Raw genomic sequence first — 27,837 nt, 5'->3', positions numbered from 1 at the left:
CGGCATGCTCCAAAAGTTATCTACTTTAACACGTGATTAAGGGCATTTCAGAATGTGCTTTCTCGCACATGTTCAAACCAAGAAGAAGTTACTGAGTTTAGTTTTCAGGAGAGTCCGAATCCCCACTCCTGTAGCCGTGCCCTCACATGTTGGCTTCCTTCTTAAACACGGCTGCAGGCCCCCCCAGCCACCACCCAGGAATGTTCGTTGCTGCCCTAATGGTCAAGGGCCACAGCCTCTTGGTCCTTGAGACAGGCCAGTCAATGCTGCATCACAACGAACCACGGGTGATCACCTGACTGATAGTGATGCGCGGCCACCATGGGCCGCTTCTCATCAGCAAGGAGCCCGGCACTGCATTCAAGGTCTTCCCTGCCCACATCAGTCCCGTGGCCTGACCTGTGAGTCTGCTTTCTTGGACCATCACTCCCAGCATGACATCAATCATGGTCCGTCAGGACAACAGAAACAACACTGGGTATCTCAACAGAGAGAATTGAATAAAAGAAATTGGATAATCAGGTAAAAAGGCAAAAAAAGAGAACTGAGGCCGCAGAGGTAGTAAGGCAGGAAGCAGCTCCCAGCCTCAGAGCTGGGGTTGCCAGAACCTGCTGGGAGGGAGGGGTGCCAGGGGCTGCTGCCTGTGGGAGCTGCCAGCTCTGCCAGGTGCGGACAGGCTGGTTCAGGGTGCAGTGCTGTCAAGACCAGTAGGCGAGCAGGCCCTGCTCCCTCCTCCAGCCGCCCAGCTCCTCCAGGCCTCTCGCTGGTGGAGCCTAGCAGGGAGCCAGCTGGCAAAGGGACCTGCAGAGTCTTAGCCCCGTGTCAAAATGCAGAGCTGAGAAGATGGCTCTGAGCTGGGAGACCAGTAAGCAGCACAGCCTCCCTGCCCTCCTTCCCTGAGGATGCCCAGACTCCTCGGGTGGCCCCTGCGGCCCTCATCATCCGCAACCCCCCCCACCCCAGTGTCTGCTGCCCCTGGGAAGCTGCTCCCCATCACTCAGGTGGAACTGGTGATGCCCGCTCCCTTACGCTGCTCTGGACCTGCCCAGGGAACCAGGAAAGCCCTGAGCACTTCTCTTCATGTTGACATGTCTGTTCCCCGGACTAAAATTCCTAAGCCCTTGAGGAAAAGAATGGGTTTTCATTATTGTATCTCCAAAGCCAGTGCTGTGGTTGGCACGTCGTAGGTGCTTTAAGAACATTTGTTGAACAAATGAATATGTCTTAAGTGTTTGCCCAATTATGGTTATCAATATTCTAATCATCAGAGGTCCTATAAAACATTCACATACAAATTGAAAGCCTTTAAAGGAAGGTAAAGGATATTGGACTCAAATTAAAAAAAAAAATCTTTCCCAGTCTATAGAAAACTAATATAACTTCCATTTAGTCATCGAATGCATTGGGTAGCTCTTCAGAAAGCTTGAATATCTGGGTGTCTAAAAGCCTCCACCGCTGCATGAGAGGATTAACACATGGAAAACGCTTGTGGTCTGAGACTAGGAGGTGCTTCTATATAGGGGGGAAGTCTTTATTTCACATTTTCTTTGGGAAAGATGGTAGAAACAGCACAATCCTACTAAGTTTCCTCCCAGGAAAGGCAGGACCTTCTTTTTTCTGCTCCCTGGAGAAGGGAAGGGCTCAAGTGATGTCTTTGAGCTCAGGACTGGCCCAGTGACAACTGTGGAGGCTAAAATAATGCTGACTTAGTAATCATTTGAAAGGCACATTAATCAAGGGGCACAGATGCTTTAAGGAGAATGAGGCTGATGCTTCTGCCCACTCAGGCAAGGAGACCAGGCAGCCACGCTGGCCGGGGGAGGCCACAGGGGCAGCAGAGCTGGGCGTGGGTGACAGGCAGTGGGCGATGAGCTGGGCCATGTGGGCACAGGTTGCCCAGCCCCAAGCGGGTGTGACGGGGGCAGGGTCTGGCCACGTACAGCTGGATCTTGGGGCTGAAATTCCCAGCTGGGAACTGGTTTGCCCACAGAGATGGTCACACCCACACGACAGTAATACGGCCAAGCCCAGGAGATGTCCACCCAGCTAAGTATATTCCATGCAAAACATTGTCCTTAGCTGAGGTAATGTCCTTTCTGCATTTGGGTGAAAAAAGGTTTCTGTAATAAAATGATTCTGATGGGAGATGGCAGGTTTTGTTTTGCTTTTCCCTCTCACTTGGCCACATAAATGCTTGACAAATCTATGTAGGTCACCAAAAAAAAATTTTTTTTTTGGAGCTGTCGTTGGCGTCTGGAATCCAGAAGTCTGGGAACCATGGAAAGGGCTTGTCCCCGGGGCCCTGTCATGAGTCTTTCCTTAACCGGATGCGAAGAATCGGAGGGGTCCAGGGAGGGCACGCTGCATCCTTGCCTGATGAGAAGAGAAAAACAAGCCGGTGAGAATCCCCAGAACTCACTGAGCTGTTCCAGGAACTGAACAGGGAACGCTCACTCTCTCCCAAAACGCCCTTTTGGGTGGAAAAACACCCATTGGAAAACACTACTGTTACACAAATATTCCAAAAATTGTATTAATCAGAAAAAAATCCTACGGTCTTTAGGAAGAAAGAGCTTCTGCCTTTTCTGCGGTTTGAGCGGCTGCAAGTCCTTTGCTTTTCTAAACTGTGGCCAGAGGCCTGTCCACTGAGTGTTTGGTGCGGAGGGGGCGTTATGCTCAGAAAAGAAAAGAAGCTGGTGTTTTTTTTACCAGTCCTTAATGAACTAAAATTATAAAATCAAAACCAAATGTTCTTCAAGCTTTATGTTCAGTTTATGAGTCTTGCTAATCTAGTCAATGGCCTGATAACGTCAGCAAGTCCGAAGACAGTTCTGTAATCAATGCTCAGCTTGTGTATAAGTTTGACAGATTAAATTCCCCCAAACAACAGCATTTCTAAACTTGACCAAGTTACGGTAGATAATTCAAGCTGTAATTATGAATGTAATATCTGCTTCTTTCAAACACTTCCACAGGGCACGTTTATAATCCTCGAGGGCAGATTCCCCCTGCACACATCCGTGTTCTTATCCACCTGATGCATCAGACTTCCAATCCCAGCAAATCAGGTGCCCTGACCCCATCAAACAGGCTAACAGCAGTCGAAGCAGACATAACACAGCACGTGACTTGAAATCTTGCTGCCACAACTGGACACAAGCCAATGTCTACTCAATTGTGGGTAATTTCTCCTCTACACCTTTCAGTGTTTTCAAACGTCTTGCAGTTAAATATTACTTTTACATTTAAAATGTCTTTGGAAAGTAAAGTTTTCGTGGTGGGCTGACAGCAAAAGCAGCTGTAGAGAGTTAAAATATCAGTGGATGGGCGGGAAGGGAGGCTGCAGGGTGCTGGGGGCTCCACTGTTCACTGGAAGTTAGTCATAGACTTGAACTTCCAAACTCTTTCTTTGGAAACTTGTGAAGACAGATGTTTAAGAACTTGATTAATAAAGATCTACTTTCTGTCCCAGATTTGAGGATGATTCCAAAGAAAACATGTTATGTTCCCTGCCTCTTGTCCAGAGATGTAAATGCTTTCCATTCGGCTGTGTGCTCGCTCCTTGAAAACGCACAGCCCGGAGGTCAGAATGTTAAGTAACCAGCGAAGCAGCAGAAACATTGATTTATCCCAGTAATCCCTAATCAATGTTCCCTGTCCTGAGGTTTCCTTCAGAATTGGTTTATCTTTCATTTGTTACAGGAAAGCTTTCCTCATTTATGAGCTCTTCACCAATTATCCTACCAGATAAAAATACTTTCAGATGTCCTAATTCTTAGTACTTTGTTGTCCTTTGTGACTTAATTTAAAACTCTGTCTTGGAAGAATTCTTAACTTTTTCAGAGCCCCAGATGATGTGAATGGAACAATATTATCGGTGAGGTCAGTGCATGTTTTTAAACAGTTTAACATGAGAAATAAATGTAAAAGCCTCCAGATTTTGTCTTCCCTACTCAGCTTCCCCTGGAATCCTGCTGAACAATTTCTTTCCTAACCCAGCCTTACCTGGTTAGGGTCTACTGTTTTGACCATCACGTGAAGAGGAAACCTATTTTGACACTAAATGGAGCCCAGGGTGCGAAGTCTCATCTCGGCAGAGGGCAGCTCGCGCCATCTGCTGGGGACATTAATAGTCCTTCCATCCGGTCATGAAGTAATTGGCTGCAATCTAGTTAGTTCACGACCTGATTGCCTTTACTACTTCTGACTGATGATTTTTTTTTTTTTCTGACCGACAATTATTTGCCTTGAGATCCTCTGTCTTTTAGATTATGTTTCAGAGAAAAGCAAAGAATAGTTGACCCTAGAGATAAAAATAATTTAAACCAGAACATGCAGTTATCCCAGCCATTATCTGCTCTTACCCTAAAGGATGCTCTAAGAAGGGCTAAGATAATAGGTGTAGTTTGAAAATAGCAGATTTCTTTAGGCTGATCACAGTGGGGGTTGTGTGTGTGTGTGCACATGCTCCCACCAGAATGATGTCCCTCCCTCCCTTTCCTCCTTCCTCCCTTTCTTTTTTTTCAGCTTTCTCTCAGTTCTTTCCCTTTTTCCTTCCTTTAATCCTTCCACTCTTATTCCTCCTTCTCCTCCTTTCTTTTCCTTCTCCTCCCCCTCCTCCTCCTCTCTCCGTCTCTCTGTCTTTCCCTCTCCTTTTCGAACTAACAAAAACCATTTCTGGAGAATCTGCTGCACGTCCAGAAGAAAGAGCATGAGTGAAACAGCTCTACGAATATCCTTCTGTTGGCAAACTCCCCACCTCCAGTCGCGGCAGAGGACGGTGATGTGCTCTGAGGAAAGACATCTGCCAAGGAACTCAGGGCTCTTGTGGTTCTTGAGTGCTGGGCTGGGAACACCCTGTCACTAGCCTATCTGGTGGGGCCTCTGCAGCCTAGAGGGACAGCAAGGGTGCAGTCTGGAACCTGGCCTTTGGGGTTCAAAACTTGGCCCTGGTCTCGTTGCCAATATCAGTTGTTTCTCTGACCACTATCCAGCCTGCAGAGGTGCTGAGCCCCTGCCCTCTCCGCTGCCCTGGGAGCACCCCCGTGTGGCAGTGTGGACACTGGCCTTCGCGACCTGGCCTTCCCTGCGGATGCGGGGTCCACTGCTTTCTCTGCTTGGTTCCAACTGGTTGCTCTTCCAAATTCCATCCAGCTGCTCCAACTGTGGGTACTTTAATCCTTGCTCTCCTCTGCTTGTGACGGCAGTGTTTCTGCATCGATGGCTCCGGCTAGTTCTACCTGTAGGGATTTAAGAAAATCGCTGTGTCTAATATGAACTGGAAATGCAATGAACCAATCCTAGAAGCTCTGGGTCTACTTCTGGATTGTTTTGTTCCTCTTTATAAAAGTATAATCTACCAAGTTGAATAAATTATAGATAGCTTAAGAGAGAAAAAGTTTCCCTGAATCTCGAAAACGTTAAAGAACCAATAATATCCTGAGCAAAAGTCATGAAAGAATCGTAATCATTTTTCATCAGGGACTGATAGAATATCCCATAGTTACTAATCTGCTTTATCCTCTCTTATACATGCAACAGTGTTAGAATGACACTACAAATAATATTGCTACCAATAATGCTTACTGAAAACAAGAATTTGTCTCTGCATTTGTGTTCTCCGTTCTTCCGCCATTAAAAAAAAAAGCTGTACATCTATCTTGTCAGAGCGTATAGCTATTACATACCACTCTCTCTTTTAACCCTAACTTGGTCTTAGTTCAAATGACACTGTGACTTTGATGTTCACCTCTGGTCTTTACAGCAATGTCTCTCCCTAGTCATTCTGATGGTCTGAAGATTGTTTTCTGGGAGAAATCATGGGAACTGAATTCTCTGAATTCCTGCATGTTGTTAACAGTGGTCTATGACCTTTATACTTGAAATTCACTTTTGCTACATATAAAGTCCATGGCTCACATTTTCTTTCCTTACAAAATCTTAAGTACATGTACTTTGTTCTCTTGTGGCATAAAGCACACTGTCAGAGTTTGATGATCACCTAAATCCTATTCCCTCATAAGTCACTTGCTGTTTTTGCCTGGATGCCCAAAGATATTTTCTTTTCGTTTTTATTGAAAACCCAATAATTTTACTCGAATATGTCTGGGTGATGAACATTCTGAATTCATAGTCTCAGGTATGTAGTGTTTGCCTTTGATATGTTTCAAGTATGCCTAGTTTTTATTTCAGGAACGTTTCCTTGAATTGCAGGTTTTAGAACTGTTCTCTCACGTTGCTTTTATCTTCTGGGACTCCTGTTATCTGTTGGTTGCTCCTGGCTGTCCTCAATATTTGTCGGCCTCTCTTACACTCATTTGTCTTTCTTCACTTTTTTAAAATTTATAAAGATCTTCTCCTTTTCACTTTCCATTTCTCTTAAGGTGTTGTTAAGTTCCTTTCATTCCTTTAGTTTAATCTTTATTTCTTAATTTTTTTCTTTTATTTCTAATTTCTCCTGATTCTGATTTACATTGCCTCTCATTCTCTGAATGTCTTTAGTTTGTTCTGAAATAGTAGGTGACAGTTTTGGTCTGTTTTGTGGGTATGTTTCTGTGGCATGCTTTCATCGTCTTCAGGAATGTTATTCTACTTGTTGTTCTCTTTTTTCTGATGATAACTTTGCTGACTTTTGACCTCACTTCTTCCCTAATGCTCATTCCTGAATTTACTTCTGAACATCCAAAAGGAGCAGCGTTCAGAGAGCTTTCGCAACACCTTCTGTTGCTGTCATCGGCGGGCTAACGTGTGAGAGCTTGCCTTCTGCCATTCCCTCTTTCCCAGTTTTATCTGCACTTCTTTCCTCCATGTCTCTCGTCCATGTCCTGCAAATTCTCATCCCACCCTGGGAGTCCCCCTCCATGTGGGGTCTTGTTCCAGAAGAAGAATTGCTCCAGCCCCTCAGGCCCATCCGTGGGCCCCTTGCCGCTGGACGAAGAAAAATCCTTCCTGTTTTCAGCTGCTCTCCTCTCCATGCTTCCTGCAGAACCTGATGCAATTTGGGGTTCCCTGTCATCAGGTCCATCAGATTCTTTACTGTTCCTGTTTCTACCTGCATCTACACTGATGTCACCCGGTCTTGCAGCGATCTGTGGTTCATCCTCACTCCCCTGACATTTGGGGGGTTTGTGGGAATAACTCGTCAGATCGTTTTGCCTTAAGCATCGTCTATGGGTTTTGGATCTGGTACCTACTCACCCAGTTCACAGCACCTAATGGATAAATGGCCCTTTAACCTTCAACACATCTGCAAAGTCTCTTTTGCCATGTAAGGAAACCTGTTCACAGGTCGGGAGACGTGGAATGGACATCTTTGGGGGCCATTATTCTGCCAAACACTGTGCCATACACCCATCTCCTTGCTTCAGCATTAGCAACATTTTGCCAATAGCAGTTATTCTCCTATTTCCCCACCGTAAAATTTTTTTCTGGAGTATTAAAGAAAATTCCAGAAATATAATTTACCTGTAAGTATTTTAGTATGATTCTCTAATCTTAAAAAAATACAGGGGAATTCCCTGGCGGTCCAGTGGTTAGGACTCCAGGCTTCCATTGCAGGGAGCATGGGTTTGATCCCTGGTCGGGGAATTAAGATCCCACATGCCACGTGGGGCGGCCAAACAAAACAAAAAACCCCAAACCAACCAACCAAACAAACAAAAAACCCCAAGAGCATTATCATAGCAAAATTACCAATAATTCTTTAGTATCACCTAACATTCATTCCATGTCCAAGTTTCCCAATCTTTTAAAAAGTGTTTTTGGTTTTTTTTTTGAAGTTAGTTTGTCCCAATCATGACCCAACCCAGGCCAGGAACTGCATTTGGCTGCCTTGTTTCCCGTCTGATTTACAACAACAGATCCTCCTCCTGCCCTCCTCCCTTGTGTCATGATGCTACTTGTTGAAGAAAGAAATTGGGTCATTTGGTCTGTAGACTACCCACATTCTGGGTTCGGCTGACCGCTTCCTGCTGGTGTAACATAACATGTTCCTTTGGTCCCTGTATTTCCTTAAGCTTGTAGTTCTAGGCTTAACCGGATTTCATTTTTTTTTCCTTTTCTTTTCCGGTTAGTGAGAATACTTTGGAGGTGATGCTTACCTCCTGTTGCATCATCTCACTGTTCATACAGAGTCCAGTTGTGCCGGTTTTGGTGATGTTAAAATTGTTTATCTGGGCATATTTGAAAATATTCCAATATTTTAATTAATAATAATAATTACCACTTACTGCTTACTTACATATACCAGGCATTTTGCTAATTGTTCTCTATGCGACTTCTTATATTACATCTCAGTACATTCACCGTACTCATAGATTTGAAAAACGGACCGGACTAGGTTGTTTGGAAGACTCTGAACCACTGCTCTGAGCTTCAGTTTGTTTTTCTGACATAGTGATTCTTGCTCTTGATTTACGGGGTTATTCTGAGGATTATTTGAAGTAATGATATGAAAGCATATTGAAAAGTAGAACACGCCCTGCTATAGTGTTATAAAAAAAATTAAAAAAAGAAAATCCAAAATAAACAGTTACTGTGATGTCTGTCTCACTTACTCCGCACCCGTTTCTTTAAGGCGCTGAGCAGAAGAGGATGAAAGCGGCCCGGTGCCCGCGCGCAGCAGCCGGAGAGTCGGTGACGCAGGTGTGCGGCCGCACAGCCAACCTCCGCGGGAGCCCGGGCAAGGGCCCAGAGGCGGCCCAGCGCCACGCGCCACGCCGTTCGCCCCCTGCCCAGCGCCCCCAGCGTCTCCAGCCACAGGTAACCCCGCCCAGCGCCCCGTGTACGTCCCCTCCCCGCGCCCCGCCCCTCCGCCCTGCGCGCCCCGCCCCCCTCCCTTGCACCCCCTACGCCCCGCCCCCCGCGCCCCAACGGCGCTTGGGCCCCGCCCCGCGCGCCCCTCGCCTGCAGCTCGCTGGGTCCGTAGCCGAGCAAGCGTCGCGCCGCCGGCAGCTCTGGGACCTCGGGCGCACTGAAGCAGGTGCGGGAACGCACGGGGCGAGCCCTGCGGACCCGCGGTGGGAGCCCGCGGCCCGAGGCCGGCGCGGGGCTGGGCCTCCGGGACCGGAGCAGGCGGCTGGGCAGGCAGGTGGGGGCCAGGCAGCCGGGCCCCGTGTCACCTCCGCGCTGCGGCGTCTGTGCTTCCGTTCGTTGCTGTTCCTGGCCCTGCGAGCTGCAGCCCCCTTGCCCTTTTAGGAACGCAGGTTTACCTCTTTTGAGAAAATGGTATACTGGAAATTATTTATTTGCTGGAAAATTACCATTACCTAAGGCCCATATATTAAATCGTAGGGGCTGCTCCCTTCCTAGTTTGCTGCTGTAGATTTTTAAAATCCCGTCTTATTTAAAAACGTAACTTAAGATGGAAAATTTAACATGCAAACAGCCACTGATGACATTGTGGTAATAATGAGTTTAACATTAATGAACAAGTATTAAACATGTTTTAATGCTAATTTTTTTGGGGAGGGAGGTTAACTATTCAGTGATAGCTTTGAAGTTAAAAATCAGTCAATGGATGAAATATTTTGCTCCCAGTGATGGACTGCAGCTACTATTGTTGTGTGTTGGGCCATACAGAACAATGTTGTATACGTGTTTTATGTGTAAGTATTTATACTACAACTTAAAAGAACTGTTCTTGGTCAGTAACTAATGTCTGTCGTTAGGTCGTTAGCTGTGTGGTTCTCGGTGTCTTTCACTTTCAGCGTGGCTCAGGCTCCTTGTGTGCAGGAGGCAGCAGCCACTGTGCCCTCTAGGAGTTGATGCTTTTTCCGCTTTAACGATAGTTAATGAATGAAAGATTATTCTGCCACAGAGCACGCAGTTTGTGTTTTATTTCAGGTACAGGCGCTCTGATTTTGGGGAGCACAAGCCAACCTTCATACCGGTCTCTGTCTTTAAAAGGTGAGAAAATGACCCAGTGATATTCCCCTGAATCCAAGCTACCAACAATTTTTCTTCTTTTTTAAAATATAAAAGTAGTGAATTTAAATCTAAAAGGAAGCCCTTGTTATAGGACATTGTTAACTTATAGGGTCTTCTGTGTGCATGTGTTTGTCTTCTTTTTTAAAAAAATTGTGGCAAAACCTACATAACAGAAATTTTACTGTTTTTAAGTGCACAGTTCAGTGGCATTAAGTACATTGACATTGTTCTGCAACCATCACCACCATCCATTTTAAGAGCTCTTTCCTCTTTCCAAATGGAAACTCAACATCCATTAAATAATAACTGTCCATTCCCCCCACCCCAGGCCTTGGCACTCACCATCGCACTTCTGTCTCTATGGAATTGACTTCTATAGGGTCCTCATATATAAATTTATTTATTTGTTTATTTTTGGCTGCGTTGGGTCTTTGTTGCTGCGCACAGGCTTTTCTCTAATTGCGTTGAGCTGGGGCTACTCTTCGCTGGGGCAGGCGAGCTTCTTATTGAGGTGGCTTCTCTTGTTGCGGAGCCTGGGCTCTAGGCGCACGGGCTTCAGTAGTTGTGGCACGTGAGCTCAGTAGTTGTGCCTCATGGGCTCTAGAGCCCAGGCTCAGTAGTTGTGGCACATGGGCTTAGTTGCTCTGCAGCATGTGGGATCTTCCCGGACTAGGGCTCAAACCCGTGTCCCATGCATTGGCAGGCGGATTCTTAAGCACTGAGCCACCATGGAAGTCCAAGGGCCCTCATATAAGTGAGATCGTACAGTATTTGTTGTTGTGTGTCTGGCTTATTTCACTCAGCATACTGTCCTCAGGGTTCATCCATGTTGTGGCCTGTGTCAGAATTTCTTTCCTTTTTCAAGGGTTGAATAATATTCCATTGTAATTAGATGTTCATGCAACATTTTGTATATTCATGATTCATCCATCAGTGGACACTTGGGTTGCTTCCACCTTTTGGCTACTGTGAATCGTATTGCAGTGAAATTAGTGTACAAATATCTGAGTCTGTTCTTCCAATACGTTTGGGTATGTACCCAGAAGTGGGATTGCTGGATCATATAGTTCTATTTGTAATTTGGGGGGGAACCACCATACTGTTTTCCACAGTGGCTGCACCATTTTACATTCCCACCAATAGTTCACAAGGATTCCAATTGCTCCACGTCCTCGTCAGCACTTGTTATTTTCTGTTTGTTGTGTTTTGTTTTTGATAATAACCATCCTGTCCCTTTTTTATTTGTTTTGTTTTGAGTGACTTGCGTGAGGTCACACACTGGGAAATAACACACTGGGGTGTGGGCTTCCCTGACTCTTGGGATCACCCGGGCCCCAGACATTAGGGGAGACCCCAGGAGCTCCAGGCGCTTCTGTGTCCTTCCCTTTTAGAAGAAAGTGTTTTCTCCAAAGAGGCTGGGGAAGACTGTCATCACTTCCCTCCAACCAGAGAGCTGCCCGGGCTCTTCCTCTGTTTGAGTCCCACACTGGGGCTGGTGAGAGGACGGTTCTGGGCGCACGTATGCCAGCCTTTACGTTCCCACCTGGCTCCCACTCAGAGGAGCAGGAAGAGCCTCTGTCCTTTTCCCTCTTGTGTCTCTGATGAGGGTAGACTGTTGTGCATTTAAAGAGAGATGATGGACCGAAACAGCCACGCTGTGTGTTTGTAATTCTAAAATGCCCGGGAAAATAAATAAAACTAAACGTAAGCCATTAAGTCCACACACATTTATTGAGCACCTACTGTTTGCAGGCACCAAGTGGGCATGAGAGGGGGGACATGAAGATAAATGGGCTGGGTTCCTGTGCAGGGAGCGGAGAGCCTAGTGCAGTAGGAAGTATTGTTGATGTCGTGGCCAGTGCACACAGACACATGTACAGAAAAACGGAGCTCAAAGCTTTACTCTGCCTTTCCTCCACAGTGTGCCCTACAGGCTTGTCTTTTCTGTTTTGTTTTATTCTATTTTATTTTTAAAAATTTGGGTCAGAAACCACCAAACTGATTTTATAAACCAGTGATGAGTCTCTTCTAGCTTTTTGAAAAATTCTGGGATAATAGTGTTATCGAACCAAACTTGGGTCTAATCTACTGACACCAGATTGTGGTGAAGGAAAATGCGGTATTTATTGGAAAGGCGCCAATACAAGGAGGACAAGTGGCTCGTGCTCTAAAACCCCAAACTCCCCGATGGTTTTTCAGAGAAAAGTTTTTATAGGCAAAACTTGGAGGGAGGGTGCAGGGTGTGTGGCTTTGTTCTGTTTGGTTGGTGGTGAGGTAGCAGGGCGGGGCTCCAGGAATCTTGTGCTCAGCCTGAAGTTGCCATCCTCCACCTGGTGGGAGCCTTAGTTCTGCAGAAGAGCTCAAAGTCATTATTACTTGTATCTCTTGAGGGGGAACCAGGACCCTGCCCCAAGGCTGCACTATTGTTTCTTGACTGTTACTTCCTTGTCTCTGCATTCCTTCCCTTTCCTGATTAGTAACTGTTTGAATCTGCCCTTTGGGACTCGGGAAAGGTCAAGGAGGTTGGGTGAAGCCTATTTTCTACAAACGAGAAGCGGGGCACACAGAAAGGCCTTGTACCAGAGTGGGCCCCATAGGGTCCTGCTCCATTTCAGTAGATGTTACTGAGCTGTTTTTTTTACTGTTGTCGTCTGTGTTGTCAGGAATAAGAAGTGTGTGTGTAGTAGAAATCAAAATACCAAGATTCAGCCCTGTAGGGGTCAGCAGGGCCTCTTACATGTAGACAAGCCAGGAGGGGTCCTAGACCTGTGAGTCTGCCCCTTCATCCGAGGCCAGACTGAGCTGTATTGGGAGCCTGAATGGCTTTCCTGCTGGGTTAAATTTGATGAGCTTAATAAGACTGACAAATTGAACTTGGGGAATGAAAACAATAACATTTTATTAATTTTGCCTTTTGAGCCCAAACCTTCTAACGCAGAGGAAAGCTTCTAATATGGACAGAATTATTCATCATTAATCCCAAGAAGGCAACACACAGAATATAGTCTTTATCATAACCTCCCACTTCCTCCTCTTACAGGCTGGTGATACAGATGGATAAACACATCTTTTCCTTGTGTTTATTGATCAGGCGGGAGGGGACGGTGGCATCTGGGCCCGGGAGGGACCAGACCCCCTGTCGCTTAGTCTAGGAAAGGACACGTTTTCTCTCCATTCGCCTGTGAGAGCCTGGACGTGGAAGGGACAGTAGCATTTGGTGGTTCAAGCTGTGGCTGTGTTACCGGAAGGGGAACCCCTTCCAGGGCCCAAGAGTGGGGTCTTTAACACTCAGAAATGAATTGTCCGAGGAGACACATGTACTGATGAAGCAGAAAACTTTACTTTAGTGGGAAGAGGCACCCAGGTGGAGAGCAGCAGGGTAAGGGAACCCAGGAGACCTGCTCTGCCACATGCTTGTAGTCTCAGGGTTTATGGTAATGGGTTTAGCTCCCTAGGTCATCTGTGGCCAGTCATTTTGCTTGTGCCTGTATTTGGTCCGATTCCTGGCAGTGCAGGCATCTCAGTCAAGATGGATTCCAGCGTGAGGTTTCTGAGAGGTTGGCAGGACATACTGTAGGCTGGCGTCTCCTGCCTTCTTTTGGGCTCTCCCTAATTCTTCTGGCTGTCGGTAGCTTGTCTGTCAGTCTGTGTTCCTTATCAGGACCTCCTGTTGTAAGATAAATCATGCAAGCGGTCATTATCCTCCCTGGGCAGGGCGGGCAGTTTCAGTCAGTGGTACCCTAACAGCTGTGGGGATCTTAAGTCACTGGTTTTTATTATGGTTGAGATAAAACATAAGGTTTACTTTTAGTGAGGCAAGGGTCTGGGGGGCTTCAGGTGTGAAGCGTTAGAAGCACCACGTAGTGAATGAATGGAGAAGGAGGGTCCCCCTGGCAGCCATGGCTCCCAGACCCTCCGGTCACTGGCCCTCCTTCCCCTGACCTGCTGGGTTCCACTGACCGAGCCTGTGGAAATCCCTCAGGGTGTGAGCTTGACTCTAATCTTGTCCTGAGAAGCCCGCCTCATAGGGATGAAATAAAATTCATATTTTATGGCAAGACGAGAAAACCTTAGATACAAAATTTTTCTCTGCCCATTTGGGCCTCCTCCCCCCCTTTAGTGTGTGCTGTGCACCTGCACTGACCAGCCCTCCTTACTTAGAGAGGGCCTTACTTCTTCATCTCATCAAGGGTCACAGCTCCTTACGGGGTGACCTTCCTTCTTCAACTTGTAAGGGACCGTGACGGCCCACCACCCACTGCTCGTACGTGCAGGTCTGGATTGTGTAAACTGTCAGTGATACATTTGATGTGTGACCCTTTGTCTCAGAAACAAAAGACCATCTCCCAGGTTGACTTGAATAAAATTTTCCATTTTTTTCTTAGATCGACTGTTGGTTAATTTTACTGTCAACAATAGAAAGACTTACTTTAAAAAAACACAAAAAACACTTTTGTGAACATTTCTGTCAATCTCCGCGGGTGCAGTGGGGGCAGGTGCTGTGACCCCGCGAGGCCCAGGGAGGGTCGGGGACTTGCCGAGGTCCCCCAGCAGAGCTGCGGTCGATTCTCACAGATCTGACGGAGGATGCAACACCGGAAGAAGAGCCCGGGCTGCTCCGTCTTGCTCTTTCCTGCCCCGCCGGCCACAGGGTAGTGACTGGTTGCCCATGGCTGCAGGTTCCCTCGAGCTGGGCCAGGAAGTGAGCAGCAGCCAGGTCCCTGAGGCCGGCCGCAGGCTGGGAGCGAGCAGAGAGCCGTAGGAAGCAGCCGTGGTGGAAGTGACATCTGGGCCCCTAGCGTGGGGCTCAGAGCTGCGCCTGGCCTGGTTCCCCTGCTGCGTCAGCCCTGAACACTGCCTTCACTTCAGAAGGTCAAGGGGGTGGGCTGTGGCCATGACGTTGCAGACAGCATTGGGAACACGACTTTGATGGATGGTACGGTGAGTTCTGGAAAGAGGAAGAAAAGCAGTTTCCAAGCTTTGAGCAAAAGGAATTCTGTTTGAAAGATTTGGTGTCAGAAGCTGTCAAATATGGTTTTTACTCTGATGGCGAGTTCTATTTTTTTAATGATCACATTATACCAGGTTCACGTGGTATTGGGGTTTTCTCCAGAGAATGTGTCTCAACAGCCTCTGGCTGGCCTGCTGCCCCCCTTCTTTCCTTTCTTCCCCTTCCCTCCCTCCTTCCTTCTAAGTCCTCTGGTTTTTTTGTTTAGGGCAGAAAGAACACAGAAGCCTGAGGAAGGGCCAGGGCTCGTGCCCTCTGACCCGTTTGCCTGGGCCCTTATCTAAGCTGACAGCCGTGGGGCATAGGGCGGGCTGGGAGGGGTCCCCGTGCCCACAGTGCAAACCCACGGTGTCTCTGCTTGTCCTCGTGCTCTTGTGTCCTCCCCCCGGGGCGTGACCTCCCTGTGCTCCGAGGTCTCTGTCACCATGCCGTGGGGAACAAGGTTCTCTGACGGAGCAGTGGGCGTGGAGGAGCCATTTAACTTGTCCTTAGGGTTTTCTCGTTGGGAAACTCGGACCCACAGAGCAAAGGCTGCTGACAGAAGGCTCCAGACCAGCCCCAGGGCTGGGGCTCCCTCCCTCCCATCCTCGTGGGCAGGGACATTAGGGTCTAGCAAGTTTCAGCTGCTGTTTTGGCCTTGGCTTTCAGGATTTTAGGAGATTCTAGGACTTTGAAAGAAAATGGGACAGTGAGAGCAAGTGGTGTTGGTACATTTGAATGAGTCCAGGCTGAGGAGGCTGATGGTGTTGAGAGGGTTCATTACTCCTTCGAGTCCCTTCGCTTTTCCCTCTTTTATCAGCGAGCAGAGAGTCCGTGCCCCGAGTCACACTGATGGTTGTCCACCTCTGAGGTGTGACCGTGGTGAGTGCATGGCAGCAAAAAGGACTTGCTCCTCCTCCTCGTGCCGTCCGAGGAAGCGCTGGCCATGTGGGCAGGAGTTCGCATGGGGTGACCACACGTCACGAGGCGGCGCTACCACCCTCAGAGCCACTCTGCACTCTCCTTAGAGAAAACGGGTGGGGAGGACAGTCCAGGTCAGAGGGGAAGGGCCGGCTCCCATCACCGACGGCCCAGACCTGTGGGTAAAGCTGTCGTGTGTCGTGCGTCTTCTGTGATCCCAGGTCACATGCGTGGCTGCCTGTGACCTCTGTGTCCCAAGGGACGTGTTTAAAATCTAGCCTTTGAGTCCTGCTCCCTCTCCCATCAGGTACTTACTATAAACAATGCGGCTCGCGGGCAGACACGGGACGGGACGGGAGGTGGGAAGCACCTGCCCGTCATTTCCTCGTTTCTAAAAAGCCGCCTGTGGAGGTGAGTCCTGAGCAGTGCAGCCCCACAGCCGTCAGCATGATTTCAGTCTTCGCAAGCAGGCTTCCTCATTGATCAGTTGCTGGTATTTTCAATGCTGGGTTGTGTTTTAAGCTTTTGTTTAATGGCTCAACATACACGTTTGCCCCTGTTTGTTTTTAGGTGAGGTTTTGCTGTTTTTCCGCATCTTAGGGGTTGCGTGTTATAAACCCCACTGTGGAGTAGGCTGGGCTTTTACAGGTGGAGGTGCGAACATTCTGGAAGCCGGACTTTGCGGCGATTGTTTTAAGCCCTAAAAGAATGAGTGTCCTTGTCCCTTTGGTTGTCAACCATATGAAGGTTCCTAGATCCATCCTAGAAAATCACCTCCCTGGAAAGGACTCTCTGTATTTATTGGCTCAGTTAGGATCCATGGTGGGTGTCTCCACAGCTCTCCCTGCCTTCTGGAGCTTCTCCCGAGTCTGAGCTCTCTGTGGCCTCCAGGTCACCACCTGTTGTAGGATCCTGGTCTTGAGCACTAGTGGAGGAACCTGAAGTGGAAGGCCACCTCTCAAAACCCACCTCAGGCCACCCTTTCATCAGCATTCTCGTCAGGTGTGTCAAAAATGGATGCAAAGTTCATCTACGATTCAGATGAACCCGTGAACATTTGAAAGGTTCCCGAAGAGAGACAACCGCACATAAATGTCTTATAAAGGAAGGCCATCTAGTGTTTAAGGCTGATGTGCATGAGGTGAAAACTCATGTTTGTGGGAATGTGTGTAACCCAACGCAGTGTTCATGGCTGTGGCTGCATCAGACCCCAACCCTGAGCCAGCGAGGAAGCACCTTGTCTGTGAATGTCTACTTCTTTTGTGGAAGAGCCATGTAGAAAAGTGGAGAATTCACACCAAAGGCAACACGTTACATGGGGCTATGGCCTGTTGATTTTTGAGGAGGTGGGTGGGGCATCCTTTTGGGAGTCAAGTGGCACCTGCTTGCTAATTGTTGACTTTTCCTGTTATGTCTCGCACCTTAAACATCCTTCCCTAGACTCCCTCCATCTCATGATTTCTAAAGTAGTAATAAAACTTCGTCATCTTGGTGAGAAGATCATTCTAGTAGCGCTATCCTGTCACGTGGAGGTGTAGAGACCGCCTAGGAAGCCACTGTTTGCCTTATCTGTAAGTCATGTGGTAGGTCGTCCTTGTGAAAGTACAGGACAGTCCTGTTTATCTGGGAAGGTGATAGGGTTCTGGAACTTGCTAGTTCTTAATGGAGGGCTAGTGACAGTGGCTTGTTAAGGGACACACATCACCCAGTCCTCTTCCTTTCCCTGCAGGTACTCGGCTAAGACATCAGCACCAGCTGCACCTGGCCAGGAGTCTAGTTTCCTTGTGGGAAGTCTCGTGGATTTGCCTTGGCTGCTGCACCCCCAGGCAGGGACATGGCTGCAGGGGACATGGCCTCGACCCGGCTGGGGGCCGGGAGGCAGCACCTCCGTCCACTGAAGAGGAGGGGCTTGGTGCTGCTGAGACTCACGGCCATCGTCTTTGCTGTGCTTCTCTTTTGTGAATTTCTAATCTATTACCTAGTGATCTTCCGGTGCAGTTGGCCTGCAGTGAAAACTCCTGCGGATGCCGGTGGACTCGGGACCCCTGAGCCTGTGCTCAGGGCCATGTTCTTGGCTGACACCCACCTGCTCGGGGCTGTGAGAGGCCACTGGCTGGACAAATTACGGAGGTAAGGGCTGGTCAAATTATGGAGGGTTTTCTGCGGGTCCGTAGGCTGGAGGCTTGTCAGCCTCTCCCCACGGGTTGGGCCTCACGGCTTTAGGGACGCGTTCGTTATTTTCTCCTCAAAGAAGGACGTTTGAGGCATTTGGCTTTTCCTTTAACTTACTATTTACTGAGTGTCTGTTACATACAAGGACCCAGGATTGTGAGTGGGGTGTGGGTCTGAGTCCTGTGGCTCTGGACTAGTTATCAGGCCTCTGAGCTCCTTTTTCTCCCCGTCTGCAAGTGGGTTCATATGGGAAACCTCACGGGCCATGTGGACGAGGTCCGTGAAGGGGTCTCCCTCTCCCCCTCACCTCTCTGGTGTGAAATTTTGAGCCCTTGGGTTTGCCCCTCTGGGAGATTGGAGGAGGAGCAGATTTGTGGTTGTTCCCCTGGGGACAGCTTAGACCTGCTTGGCTTAGTTTGTTTTCTCATTGGAAGGCTTTTAAAAATGTTATTTAAAATAAAAAATTTTTTTAAATTAATTATTTATTTATTTTTGGTTGTGCTCGGTCTTAGTTGTGGCAGATGGGCTCCTTAGTTGCGGCTTGTGGGCTCCTTAGTTGCGGCTCGCTGGCTCCTTTAGTTGTGGCACGTGTGCTCCTTAGTTGCGGCTCGTGGCCTCCTTAGTTGTGGCTCACCGGCTCCTTAGTTGCGGCTCACAGGCTCCTTAGTTGTGGCATGTGAACTCTTAGTTGCAGCATGCATGTGGGATCTAGTTCCCTGACCAGGGATCGAACCCGTGTCCCCTGCATTGGGAGGCGGATTCTTAACCATTGTGCCACCAGGGACGTTCCTAAAAATGTTATTTTTAACTGTGGTAAAATGCAAATAATGTAAAACTTACCATCTTAACCATTTTTAAGTGCACAGCTTGGTGGCATTAAGCACATTCACAGCACTGTCCAGCTGTCACCCCATCCATGCCCAGAACCTCATCATCTTCCCCAGCTGAGACTCTGTGCCCACTGAACACTGACTTCCCCTCCCCTCCCCCAGCCCCTGGTTCCCCACCATCTACTTCTGTCTCCAGCAACTTGACTGCTCTGTGTCCCTCAGTAAGTGGGTCCCACATTGTTTGTCCTTTTGTGTCTGACTTGATTCACTGAGTGGAACGTCCTCCAGGTCCACCCGCGTGGTGGCAGGTAGCAGGATCTCCTTCCTTTTTGAGGCTGTGTTTTACTCTGCTGTCTAGATGGACCACATTCTGTTTATCCGTCATCTGTTCCTGGACACTGGGTTGCTTCCACCCTTTGGCCTTTGTGCTTGATGCCATGAAGGCGATTGATGGGGGTGCTTCCTGCCCTGGTGGCCCTGTCCCTGGCACCTTTTCGTCACCGTGGCTTCATTGGTGCCTCCCTGGACAGGCTTTTACTCCTGTGGGCGGGAATGTCCTCCAGTTCTTGGGATGTCCCCAGGGTGGGTGAAGGAGGCGGGATGGACGGCGGGGCTGCTGTACCTTCTTCCTCAGAGTTTTAAACCCCAGGAGGCATGAGCTAGACCAGGGCTAGGGCGAGGCCCAGGTCCTCTGTTTGGGCCTCACCTAGGGAGCCTTGTTTATGAGCAGTCCCGTGAGCAGCCTGCCCTGTCCTGCTGTTGTTGCTACTACACGCTTTCCTCGCCAGGGTGAATAACAGTAAATCAGGGCAAACCGGGATGTGTATTTGTGAGGCGTCCTGGGCGAAGCGGTGGCCATGCAGAGAGGTTTCTTGGCCTCAGTCTCCCCTGACGGACAGTCACCGTCCCCTCTATTGTGCACCGGACGTAACGCCTGCTTTGGGAGGGGAGAGGAGCTGGGATCGCAGGAGAGTGGTGGAGTCGGAGTTGGCCAGGGAGCTGGAGGCGGGGCAGGCACTGCCAATTTGAAGTCCCACCTGTGTGGGTGCCATGCCCGCTCGCTTCATCCCGTGACTATCCGTGAAAGCAGGTTTCACTGTCTCGTTGACCACAGAGAAACCAGGAATCAAAGACAGTAGGCAGCGTTGGCGAGGCGACCACGGGTTACTGGGGGGGGCGCCGTGTTGGGCTGTGGCCTGTTGGGCTGCAGACCCGAGCTCTGAGCGGTCGTCTTCCTCCGGGGTGGTTGCTGGTACGTCTGGAGTCGACAGGACTTAGTTCTGATGCTGGGCTGTGTCTCTCGTCTCCCCCAAGAAGCCCTGTGCTGCATCTCCTCCGTGTGTCCGTCGGCATTGGCATCTTTGGAAGCCACATCCAGGCCTCCCAGGCCCCTGGGCTCTGGTGAAGGAGGGACAGCTTCACGTGCAGGGTGGGGCTGGTCTGAGGGTCCCACCCAGGGAGGCAGTCCTTGCGGTGGTGGGAGGGGCAGCCTGACAGTCCCCTGGTGCCTTTGCCCTCTCAGTGAAGCAGGTGGGGACCCTGGCTCTTCCAAGCAAGGGGGGCCGTGGAAGAAGGAGCGGGGACGTTTTAGTTCACATTTTAAATGGCCCATCAGACCATCCGCTGGATGTAGCTCCGCCCGACAAGCGGATTGACCCTTCCTTTCTTCTTGGCCTCCAGGGAGTGGCAGATGGAGCGAGCCTTCCAGACGGCGCTGTGGCTGCTGCAGCCCGAAGTCGTCTTCATCCTGGGAGACATCTTTGACGAAGGGAAGTGGAGCTCCTCCCAGGTGGGACCCTGCGACCCTGGCGCCCTGGTCCTGTGCTGAGGTCCAGCACAGGAAGCCCAGGGGGTCGTGGAGCCCTGGCCGTGGGTCGGAGGTTCCAGCATGAACAGTGTGTGGCCTGTCCTGATGTCTTTGGACTCTGTGTCAATGACAGTCCTGAGTTAGGTCGGCTCATCTTAGGTTTGTCTGTGTAGGAGACACCTGGGTTAGCCAGACGCTTCCCACGAAGCTCTCGGAAGGGGAAAAGTAAGCAAGAGGGAAGCGTTTCAGTTGTCCCCGGAGTTACAGAGTACATGCTGAAACGTAGCTTGACTTTAGGCTCTTAAAATATAATGGCTACATCATGAGATTGTGCTATGTACAGGTTACTTGCTTTCCTCTCATTTTCCTTCCTCTGAGGAAGGTGGGGGGAGCTGGGCCCTGGTGGGAGGTTCCTTAGCCCTCGGGCCCGAGACCGGGTGATGTGAACCTTTCCACAAACCAGAGAGAAAGGCCCTTCTCACCTTGGCTGTCAGAATGCTTTGCCTACTACATTCCTGGGATTAATGGGAAAAAAAAAAAAAAGCTGTTCTTGCTGCTTTGTTAAAAATGTTCTGTCACTAATGGTTTTGGAAGGTTTTTTTTTTTTTTGGCTGCGCCGTGCAGCATGTGGGATCTCAGTTCCCCAACCAGAGATCGAACCCGCGCCCCCTGCATTGGGAGTGCAGTCTTAACCAACTGGACCACCAGGGAAGTCCCCTGGAAGATATTTTTAAAAATTCATTGAAATTTCCCAGGACGGTCCTAAGCTGTACAAAGAAAGTCTTGGTCCAGGTATGATAGAAACCCAGTGTTCATAGGGTTGCAGTGTTTGTTGTGATCTAGTGCAGAACTAATTATGAAATAATGGAAATGCTGTACGTAAAAAGCAACTAGTTATAAAATGAGGTTGGATATAGATGTTAGTTTTGCAAATCAAGGGGAACATTTTATCTTTTTCTAATTTTATGTTATTCTAACCTTAAGTATTATTTGTTAAAGTCTTTGTAAATGTATTGAAGGAATCTCTATCCAGCTTATTTCCCTAGGTTGGGCCAAATTTAAAACTTTTAGGATAAAGTTGACTACTATTCAACTGGGTATCGTCCAGCCTGGAGTGTTTGTCCAGTTTATGTTTTTAGGCTTAATAAAAATAAGAACTAAACAAGCATCATTCTCAAGCTTTAACAGTTAAAGTCAGAAAAGTCTTGAGAGATTTGTTGGACTTTGTCTTTCCCCCACGTCTCATTGGGCCCTAACCCCCCGTCCAGCCTCAGGGAGTGTGACCCCGCGGGAGCTGCTGGTCCTCATCCTGGGGGGACACACAGTGTACTTGACGTTTCTGCAGAGCCCGTTCTTAGGACATGCCCAGATCTGCGGGCATCCTCACTCAGCCTGGGGTCCGTGCGTGGCCGTCAGGTGACCTTGAAGTAGTGGGTGTGTGAAGCAGGTGGTTTGGGGAGAACACCATTTCATTAAAATTTGGCATCAAATTAAATAGTTAAAGTATTAAGTTAGTTTTGGGAAAAGAATGTTAAAAATTCCGCACGTTGGCTTTATGAACGTCTGATCTGGGTGGGAGTGACCTCCTCACCCTCAAAACAGGGCAGGGAAGGCTCCCAGGCCACAGCGGTGGTGCTTCTCCCCGCAGGCCTGGGCGGACGACGTGGGGCGCTTCTGGAAGATCTTCCGACACCCGCCCCATGTGCAGTTGAGGGCCGTGGCTGGCAACCATGACATCGGCTTCCATTACCAGTGAGTGGTCACAGGAGGCCCTTGTGCACGGCTGTGCCTTCCTGCCTGCCCAGCCTGTGGGGCCTTACCTGTGCGGTCAGGTGGCGGGGCTCCACGCGGGCGGGACTGCTGTCCTGCACATCATATGCCTGCCCCACAGCTGATCTGTATGTGCCCTGGAGTGATTCTAACTTGAAACTTACATTTCGTGGCCCGTTTTCTTCGGGAATCAGAAAACAAGACGATTTGGGCTTTACTAGCTAATGTTCACACAGTGCTTCTGACGTTCCAGCCTGTTAGAAGCACTGTACTTCTGTACATTTAATCTCTTATTTTACCTATTATTTTTTATTACTTTACCCACTGTACCAGTGAGGAAGCTGGGGCCCTGGGGACGAAGCCGCTAGCCCCAGGCTCCAGGCCCTGGGCTGGTCAGTGGTGGGGCAGTGGGGGTGGCACCTTGCCCACCTGGGGCCCCTGGGAGCTTAGAACGAAGGGTGCTGGTCGGGCCCTCAGGTCCCGGAAGTTACTTTCTGTGTTCATGATACTTCTTAAGACGTTTTAAAATGGCTCGTTCTGAAAACTGTTTATTTTTACAATTGAACGTAGGATGAACACATACAAAATAAAACGATTTGAGAAAGTTTTCAACCCTGAAAGGCTGTTTTCTTGGAAAGGAATTAAGTGAGTATTATCTGTGAATTCTTATGAAGACCCCTAGAACTTGAATTTCCTTAAGAAAGTTTAAACACGATGGTCATGTCCCAGATCATTGGATTAATCGGCTTCTTATCTCTAAATTCTTTAAATGTCAGGCACCTTCTTCGTGCCCAGTGGACGTGCATGTGGGAAAGGAAGGCACATGTAGTGGGCGTCTCTGATGGTGCACTAGAGGGAAGGGGGCCCAGGGAACCACAGCTGGCCTTGTTGTCAATCCCAGTTTGGGCTCCTCCGGCCCAGCTAGCTCTGCAGCACCCGTACCCCCCGCCAGGTTTTAGGCTCTGCTCTGTCGTCTTATTTCATGTCATCTCCAAAGGGAGCCAGGGTGTGTGGGTGGGTCTTTGTCTCCCCATTTTACAGCCGAGGTCCAGGCACACGAGGTCAGACGCTCAGCGTGGCGGTCACCTGGGACCTCTCACACGTTCGGGGTGGAAAAGCCTTTACCGTGTCTTGGACTCGCCCAGAGATGCTGTTTTGTCCTCTTAGCATCGTCTGCACCTGCAGACACAGCACAGCCGGGCTGAGACTTACAGCTGTGCTGGGGTTTCTTCCCTGTGGGTGTGTAGCTTCTGTGTCCCAGGGACACAGTCGCCAGCGGACTGCACAGGTGGCCCATGGCTGATCTCCTGCCCTTGCCTCAGTTTCGTGATGGTTAACAGTGTCGCACTGGAAGGGGACGGCTGTGACATCTGCTCTGGAGCAGAGGCTGAGCTCCTGGAAATCTCTCACCGGCTGAACTGCTCCCGGGAGGTAGGACCCCACACCCTCCCACCCCCAGGGCATGGCCTCCCCGCCTTCCCTCCCCACCGTCCACCGTCCAGTGAAGGCAGGGGTGTGAGTTAAGGGCCTGACCTCTGACCAGCAGGAGCATCGCCCCCAAGAGTGTGGAGACGGGCAGCGGCTGCCGGCCTCGGCCCCCATCCTCCTGCAGGTGAGGGGGTCCCCGCCCGTGTTTGGAGGAAGCGTCCAGGGTCTTATGGTCCCCTGACTCCTCTCTGACCCTGGACAGCACTTCCCGCTTTACCGGAGAAATGATGCCAACTGCTCCGGGGAGGACGCGGCACCCCCCGACGAGAAGTACACCCCCTTCAAGGAGCGCTATGATGCGCTCTCCCAGGAGGCCTCGAGGAAGGTTTGCTGCCTCCGGGACGCAGGGACGTGGGGACACAGGGACGCGGGGTGGGACAGGCAGTGCCTGCACAGCTGTTTCATCCTCCCCCCCACCCCCTCCCCAGGAAACCCACTTCTGTTCCCTAAGATCTAGTTAATAATGTTCTCAGCTATTCTTTGTTCTGTTTTCCCATCACCACGTATTTGGGAAGATGAATGACACTTAGAGTTAAGTTTTTAGGGACTTAATTAGAATGTGCTTTCTTAAGTGTGTGTGTCTGTATGTGTACATTCACATGAATATTTATATACTATGTGGTGTATGTAATATGCAAAGCAAAATATAAGTACAGTTATGAAGTAGATTTATAAAAATATTTATAAAGAGAAAATATAATTAAAAATATGAAATCTGGGTTGAGAAGAATAGATTCTCCCTAAGAGCCTGAGCTCAACTTTTGGTGGAGTCTAAACAGCCCAAAGGATTTTCAGGGCCGAGGGAAGTGGGCCCGCCCGCCTGCGGGGGCTTCGTGGTAGCCACGGGGCGGTGGCCGCGGGGTGGTGTCTGTGGCGGTGGCCCTGGGCCCCGGCTGCACTCTCCCCACCTCTGCTGTCACTGCAGCTGCTGTGGTGGCTCCGGCCGCGCCTGGTCCTCAGTGGCCACACGCACAGTGCCTGCGAGGTCCTGCACGGGGCCGGCGTCCTGGAGGTCAGCGTGCCATCTTTCAGTTGGAGGAACAGAAACAACCCCAGTTTCATCATGGTACGTGAACCTTTATTTTCGTCTCAAAGCTTTCATACGTATTTAAATCAACACAGTGATCAACTACTGAATTGCTGCAATCTGTGAAAATACACAGAAGCTGTAAACACCACCCCCCAGGCACACCAGCAGGAACACCTCTCAGGGGACAGTTGCGGCTGCGGGGGGACACCTCAAGGCGTCTCATCCTGTGTCCCTGCAGTGCCCTCGGGTACCAGCTCTGCCTGTTCCGTTTTCTAAGGAAGCAGGGTCATCTTGTGTTATTTTCCAAACATGCCCATTTGTTCTGACAGAAAAATGCTACAGCTCTTGCACGTTTATTAAAGATGTTAATTAGTGACGACCTGAAGCTTCAGCTCCTTTCTTTGACCCATGAGTCCAGCATCCAGGTCACAGTGCTTTCACGTCAGGGGCTTTTACTTCATAACAAGATGGGGAAAACCTCCTGTTTTCAAATTCAAAGTAAATGAACGTTCCCCACTGTCATTCTACATAGCAAAAACATCTACCAAAAAAAAAAAAGAAAAAAAAAGCCCACTGAGATGCCCCCAGCACACGTATTTCTGGTAACAGTTGCTTGTTTCAGCATCAAGTGGCATGAAAAATAGCCGTGTCCTGCTTGTTCCTGGATGACCACTGATGCTAAGTCTCCAGGCCTCTCTGAACCCCTCTGCCATGTGCCCCCCTGGGTTTTAGAGGAACCCCCCCGTGCCAGGGGCTAGATTCAGTGGAGGTCAGCTCCAGGTCGTGTGCACTCAGCACACTGGGACCCAGTGCTTGGGGGTGGGGGTGGGGGGCTAAAGGCTGTGCCCTCGGTCTCAGGAGCCTCAAGCCCAGCGGCTGCATTTCCTCGGTTGGGTCTGCGGGTTGGCGCTGTCACGGCAACTAACGGTCTCGCTTACTCTCCAGGGCAGCGTCACGCCCACAGAGTACGCCCTTGCCAAGTGCTACCTGCCCTGCGAGGACACGGTTCTGACCACGTACTGCACGGCGGCCGGGGGCCTCGTGCTCCTCACGTTAGTCCACGCTGGGCTTGTAGCCTCACCTTTTCATTTCGGTTGGAACATGCTCAGAAAATTTAAGACCACGTGAGTAGCAGGAGACGTTCTGCACTTAGTAGTAAGTCCCGAAGCCAACGAAACTGAACTTTGGGCAGTGCTTACGGAGGGCGAGACCAAAGTGGGCCACGGGCACAGCTCATACGATCTGGGTTGCTGGTGCAGAGTCCTGCAGAATCAATAGTTGATTGTGCTGTTCTCACGCTGCAAAAATGGGACTTGTCTCTACAGCAGGTCTGTCTTCTCGTTTTATCAAATATACGTGTAATCAAAGATTGTATATGTACAGTGTGTAAAAGCTATGAATGTCATCACTTGCATGCACTAGACAGCCTTCCTTCCCCAAGACGGAGGGTTAGCTGTTCACAAATGCTGGGTTTGCTTCTGTCCTCCTATGAGTAGTTCTCAAGTTCTTATATTTTATAAAGCTGTATACTTAAAATAAAATACAGATGCTACAAGCAGGAATACATTGTTCTCAAGACTTCTGTATTTCTGTGCTAAATTAATGGAATCAGATTTGTATTAATTTATTTTTTTTGGCCGCGCCACGCGGCATGCAGGATCTTAGTTCCCTGACCAGGGATCAAACCCGTGCCCCCTGCAGTGGAAGCACAGAGTCTTGACCACTGTACCGCCAGGGAAGTCCCTGGAATCAGATTTTTACATGAGTGTAATTTTCTCTCCAGCAGACCAAGTTGTTAAATTTGAATTGAATGCCTGTCAGTGATCAAAAGAAACTTGAAAAATGGACAAGGAAGAGGCTTTTGGTATTTGAAAATAAATATGCCGTGGTAATTTTAAACCGGATAAAATGTATTCTTTTTGTGTTTTTTTCCATAAGAGTCTGGCTCTTCAATCAGACTTTTAAATAGGAAGTTTAGTTACAGCGGAATTGTTGAATAATAATGCATGTAAAAATATACAACTTCATTTTTTTGGGTGTATGTGTGGGGCTGTAGCTCTTCAGATTTTCATGTTTTACTTTGAAAATGCAATGGAAACTGAAAATCATTTCCACTTCATATGTCTCAGTTCAACTGAGAGTTTTATGAAATAATCAAGGATGACAGGAACAGGAATTCGATGATAATGAAATAAAAAAAATGTGATGGTGCATTGTCTGTAAAGTTGTCATCCTTTATTTCATGGAAGAGCAGTATTTAAATGTGGATGAGTTTACAAAGGATTATAAGATGCTGCTTTAAAGAGTAAACTTAAAAATATTAAAGACTAAAAGACGAAACGGAAGTTAATGCAGTAACGCAGGCTAGGCTGCCCCATCTCTGCATTTGTGTCGTTGAAATATAACCTTGGACAATTTAAAAGATTGTCTTTGACCTGAGAAAACCGCCCTCAAGGCCATGGATAGATAGAGAATGGCTTTCGAGGTCTTGAGCTCTATGTAACTCATGAGGCTGCATTTGCAAGTCTTTCAAGGTTGAGAAATAGCCATGTATTTTGACTTTGTATTTCAAATAAAGGTTTTGTAATGTTTCTTCTTCAAAAGGCAAATCACATTCTATCCTTTGATTCTCCAAGGCCAGACACAAGCCTGGAACCCTTGTCTTTTTCTCGCTCTTTGTTTACGATGAGACCTGTGGTCAAGTAGGTGGTTCAAAAACTTTGACTAAGGGAATGGGTGACCTTGGAAAAGTCTTTAAATTGCCAGATAATTGAGAAACGTGTTTTCTGGAGAGAAAAAATCCTTGGTTCCCTGAAAGAAGCTTGTGATGTGGGTGTGGCATTTTGTGAGATGTGGATGATTAATGTGTATCATTTATATTTATATAAATTTATATATATATATA

General features: G+C 48.8%; 2 protein-coding genes and 1 long non-coding RNA gene across 25 annotated transcripts in view; 1 reads left to right on the top strand and 2 right to left on the bottom strand.

The window, feature by feature from the left end:
- Positions 1-1,492: 1,492 nt before the first annotated feature.
- Positions 1,493-8,693, bottom strand: LOC309639355. 2 transcript variants are annotated; one of them, XR_014251613.1, is made up of 3 exons: positions 8,556-8,693; positions 4,760-5,240; positions 1,493-2,373 (listed from the first exon to the last, which is right to left on the bottom strand). It is a non-coding gene; the product is annotated as an uncharacterized lncRNA (long non-coding RNA). The 2 variants fall into 2 exon arrangements; XR_014251614.1 differs by having other exon boundaries at positions 5,077-5,240.
- On the top strand, positions 8,631-27,837 carry MPPE1 (metallophosphoesterase 1). Of its 21 annotated transcripts, none has more exons than XM_082416439.1 (13): positions 8,631-8,760; positions 9,844-9,906; positions 16,674-16,837; positions 17,276-17,406; positions 17,565-17,965; positions 20,518-20,626; positions 22,293-22,396; positions 22,985-23,059; positions 23,662-23,845; positions 23,958-24,026; positions 24,105-24,227; positions 24,828-24,968; positions 25,878-27,837. In XM_082416439.1, exons 5-13 carry the CDS (start codon positions 17,670-17,672, stop codon positions 26,058-26,060), a joined length of 1,284 nt encoding a protein of 427 aa, XP_082272565.1. In that variant the 5' UTR covers positions 8,631-8,760; positions 9,844-9,906; positions 16,674-16,837; positions 17,276-17,406; positions 17,565-17,669; the 3' UTR covers positions 26,061-27,837. The 21 variants fall into 21 exon arrangements, with proteins under 21 accessions (XP_082272565.1, XP_082272563.1, XP_082272550.1 ...); XM_082416436.1 differs by lacking the exon at positions 8,631-8,760 and adding an exon at positions 8,866-9,088; XM_082416438.1 differs by lacking the exons at positions 8,631-8,760; positions 16,674-16,837 and adding exons at positions 8,866-9,088; positions 14,607-14,976.
- The window catches only part of GNAL (G protein subunit alpha L), a gene marked incomplete at its 3' end in the record, with an annotated part of 92,527 nt that continues 89,504 nt past the window's right edge, over positions 24,815-27,837 (bottom strand). The window contains exon 13 of one of the 2 annotated variants that reach the window (XM_082416447.1): positions 24,815-24,927. In XM_082416447.1, coding sequence (XP_082272573.1) covers positions 24,916-24,927 — 12 coding nt within the window. The remainder of the gene's footprint in view (positions 24,928-27,837) is intronic. The other variant, XM_082416448.1, reaches the window with a different exon arrangement.

This window comes from Balaenoptera physalus (assembly GCF_965194825.1).
Source record: "Balaenoptera physalus genome assembly, chromosome: 12".
Taxonomy (NCBI): domain Eukaryota; kingdom Metazoa; phylum Chordata; class Mammalia; order Artiodactyla; family Balaenopteridae; genus Balaenoptera; species Balaenoptera physalus.
Note: the sequence above shows the minus strand (reverse complement) of the source record. Positions and strands in the feature narration are given on the sequence as shown.

Excerpts from the sequence above, each read along its gene's own strand:
- MPPE1 (XM_082416419.1), top strand. The coding sequence starts at position 9,449 with ATGCTAATTTTTTTGGGGAGGGAGGTTAACTATTCAGTGATAGCTTTG. Across the intron at positions 22,397-22,984 it reads GACATCGGCTTCCATTACCA|GATGAACACATACAAAATAA; the intron begins GTGAGTGGTCAC and ends AATTGAACGTAG. Across the intron at positions 24,969-25,877 it reads ACAACCCCAGTTTCATCATG|GGCAGCGTCACGCCCACAGA; the intron begins GTACGTGAACCT and ends CTTACTCTCCAG.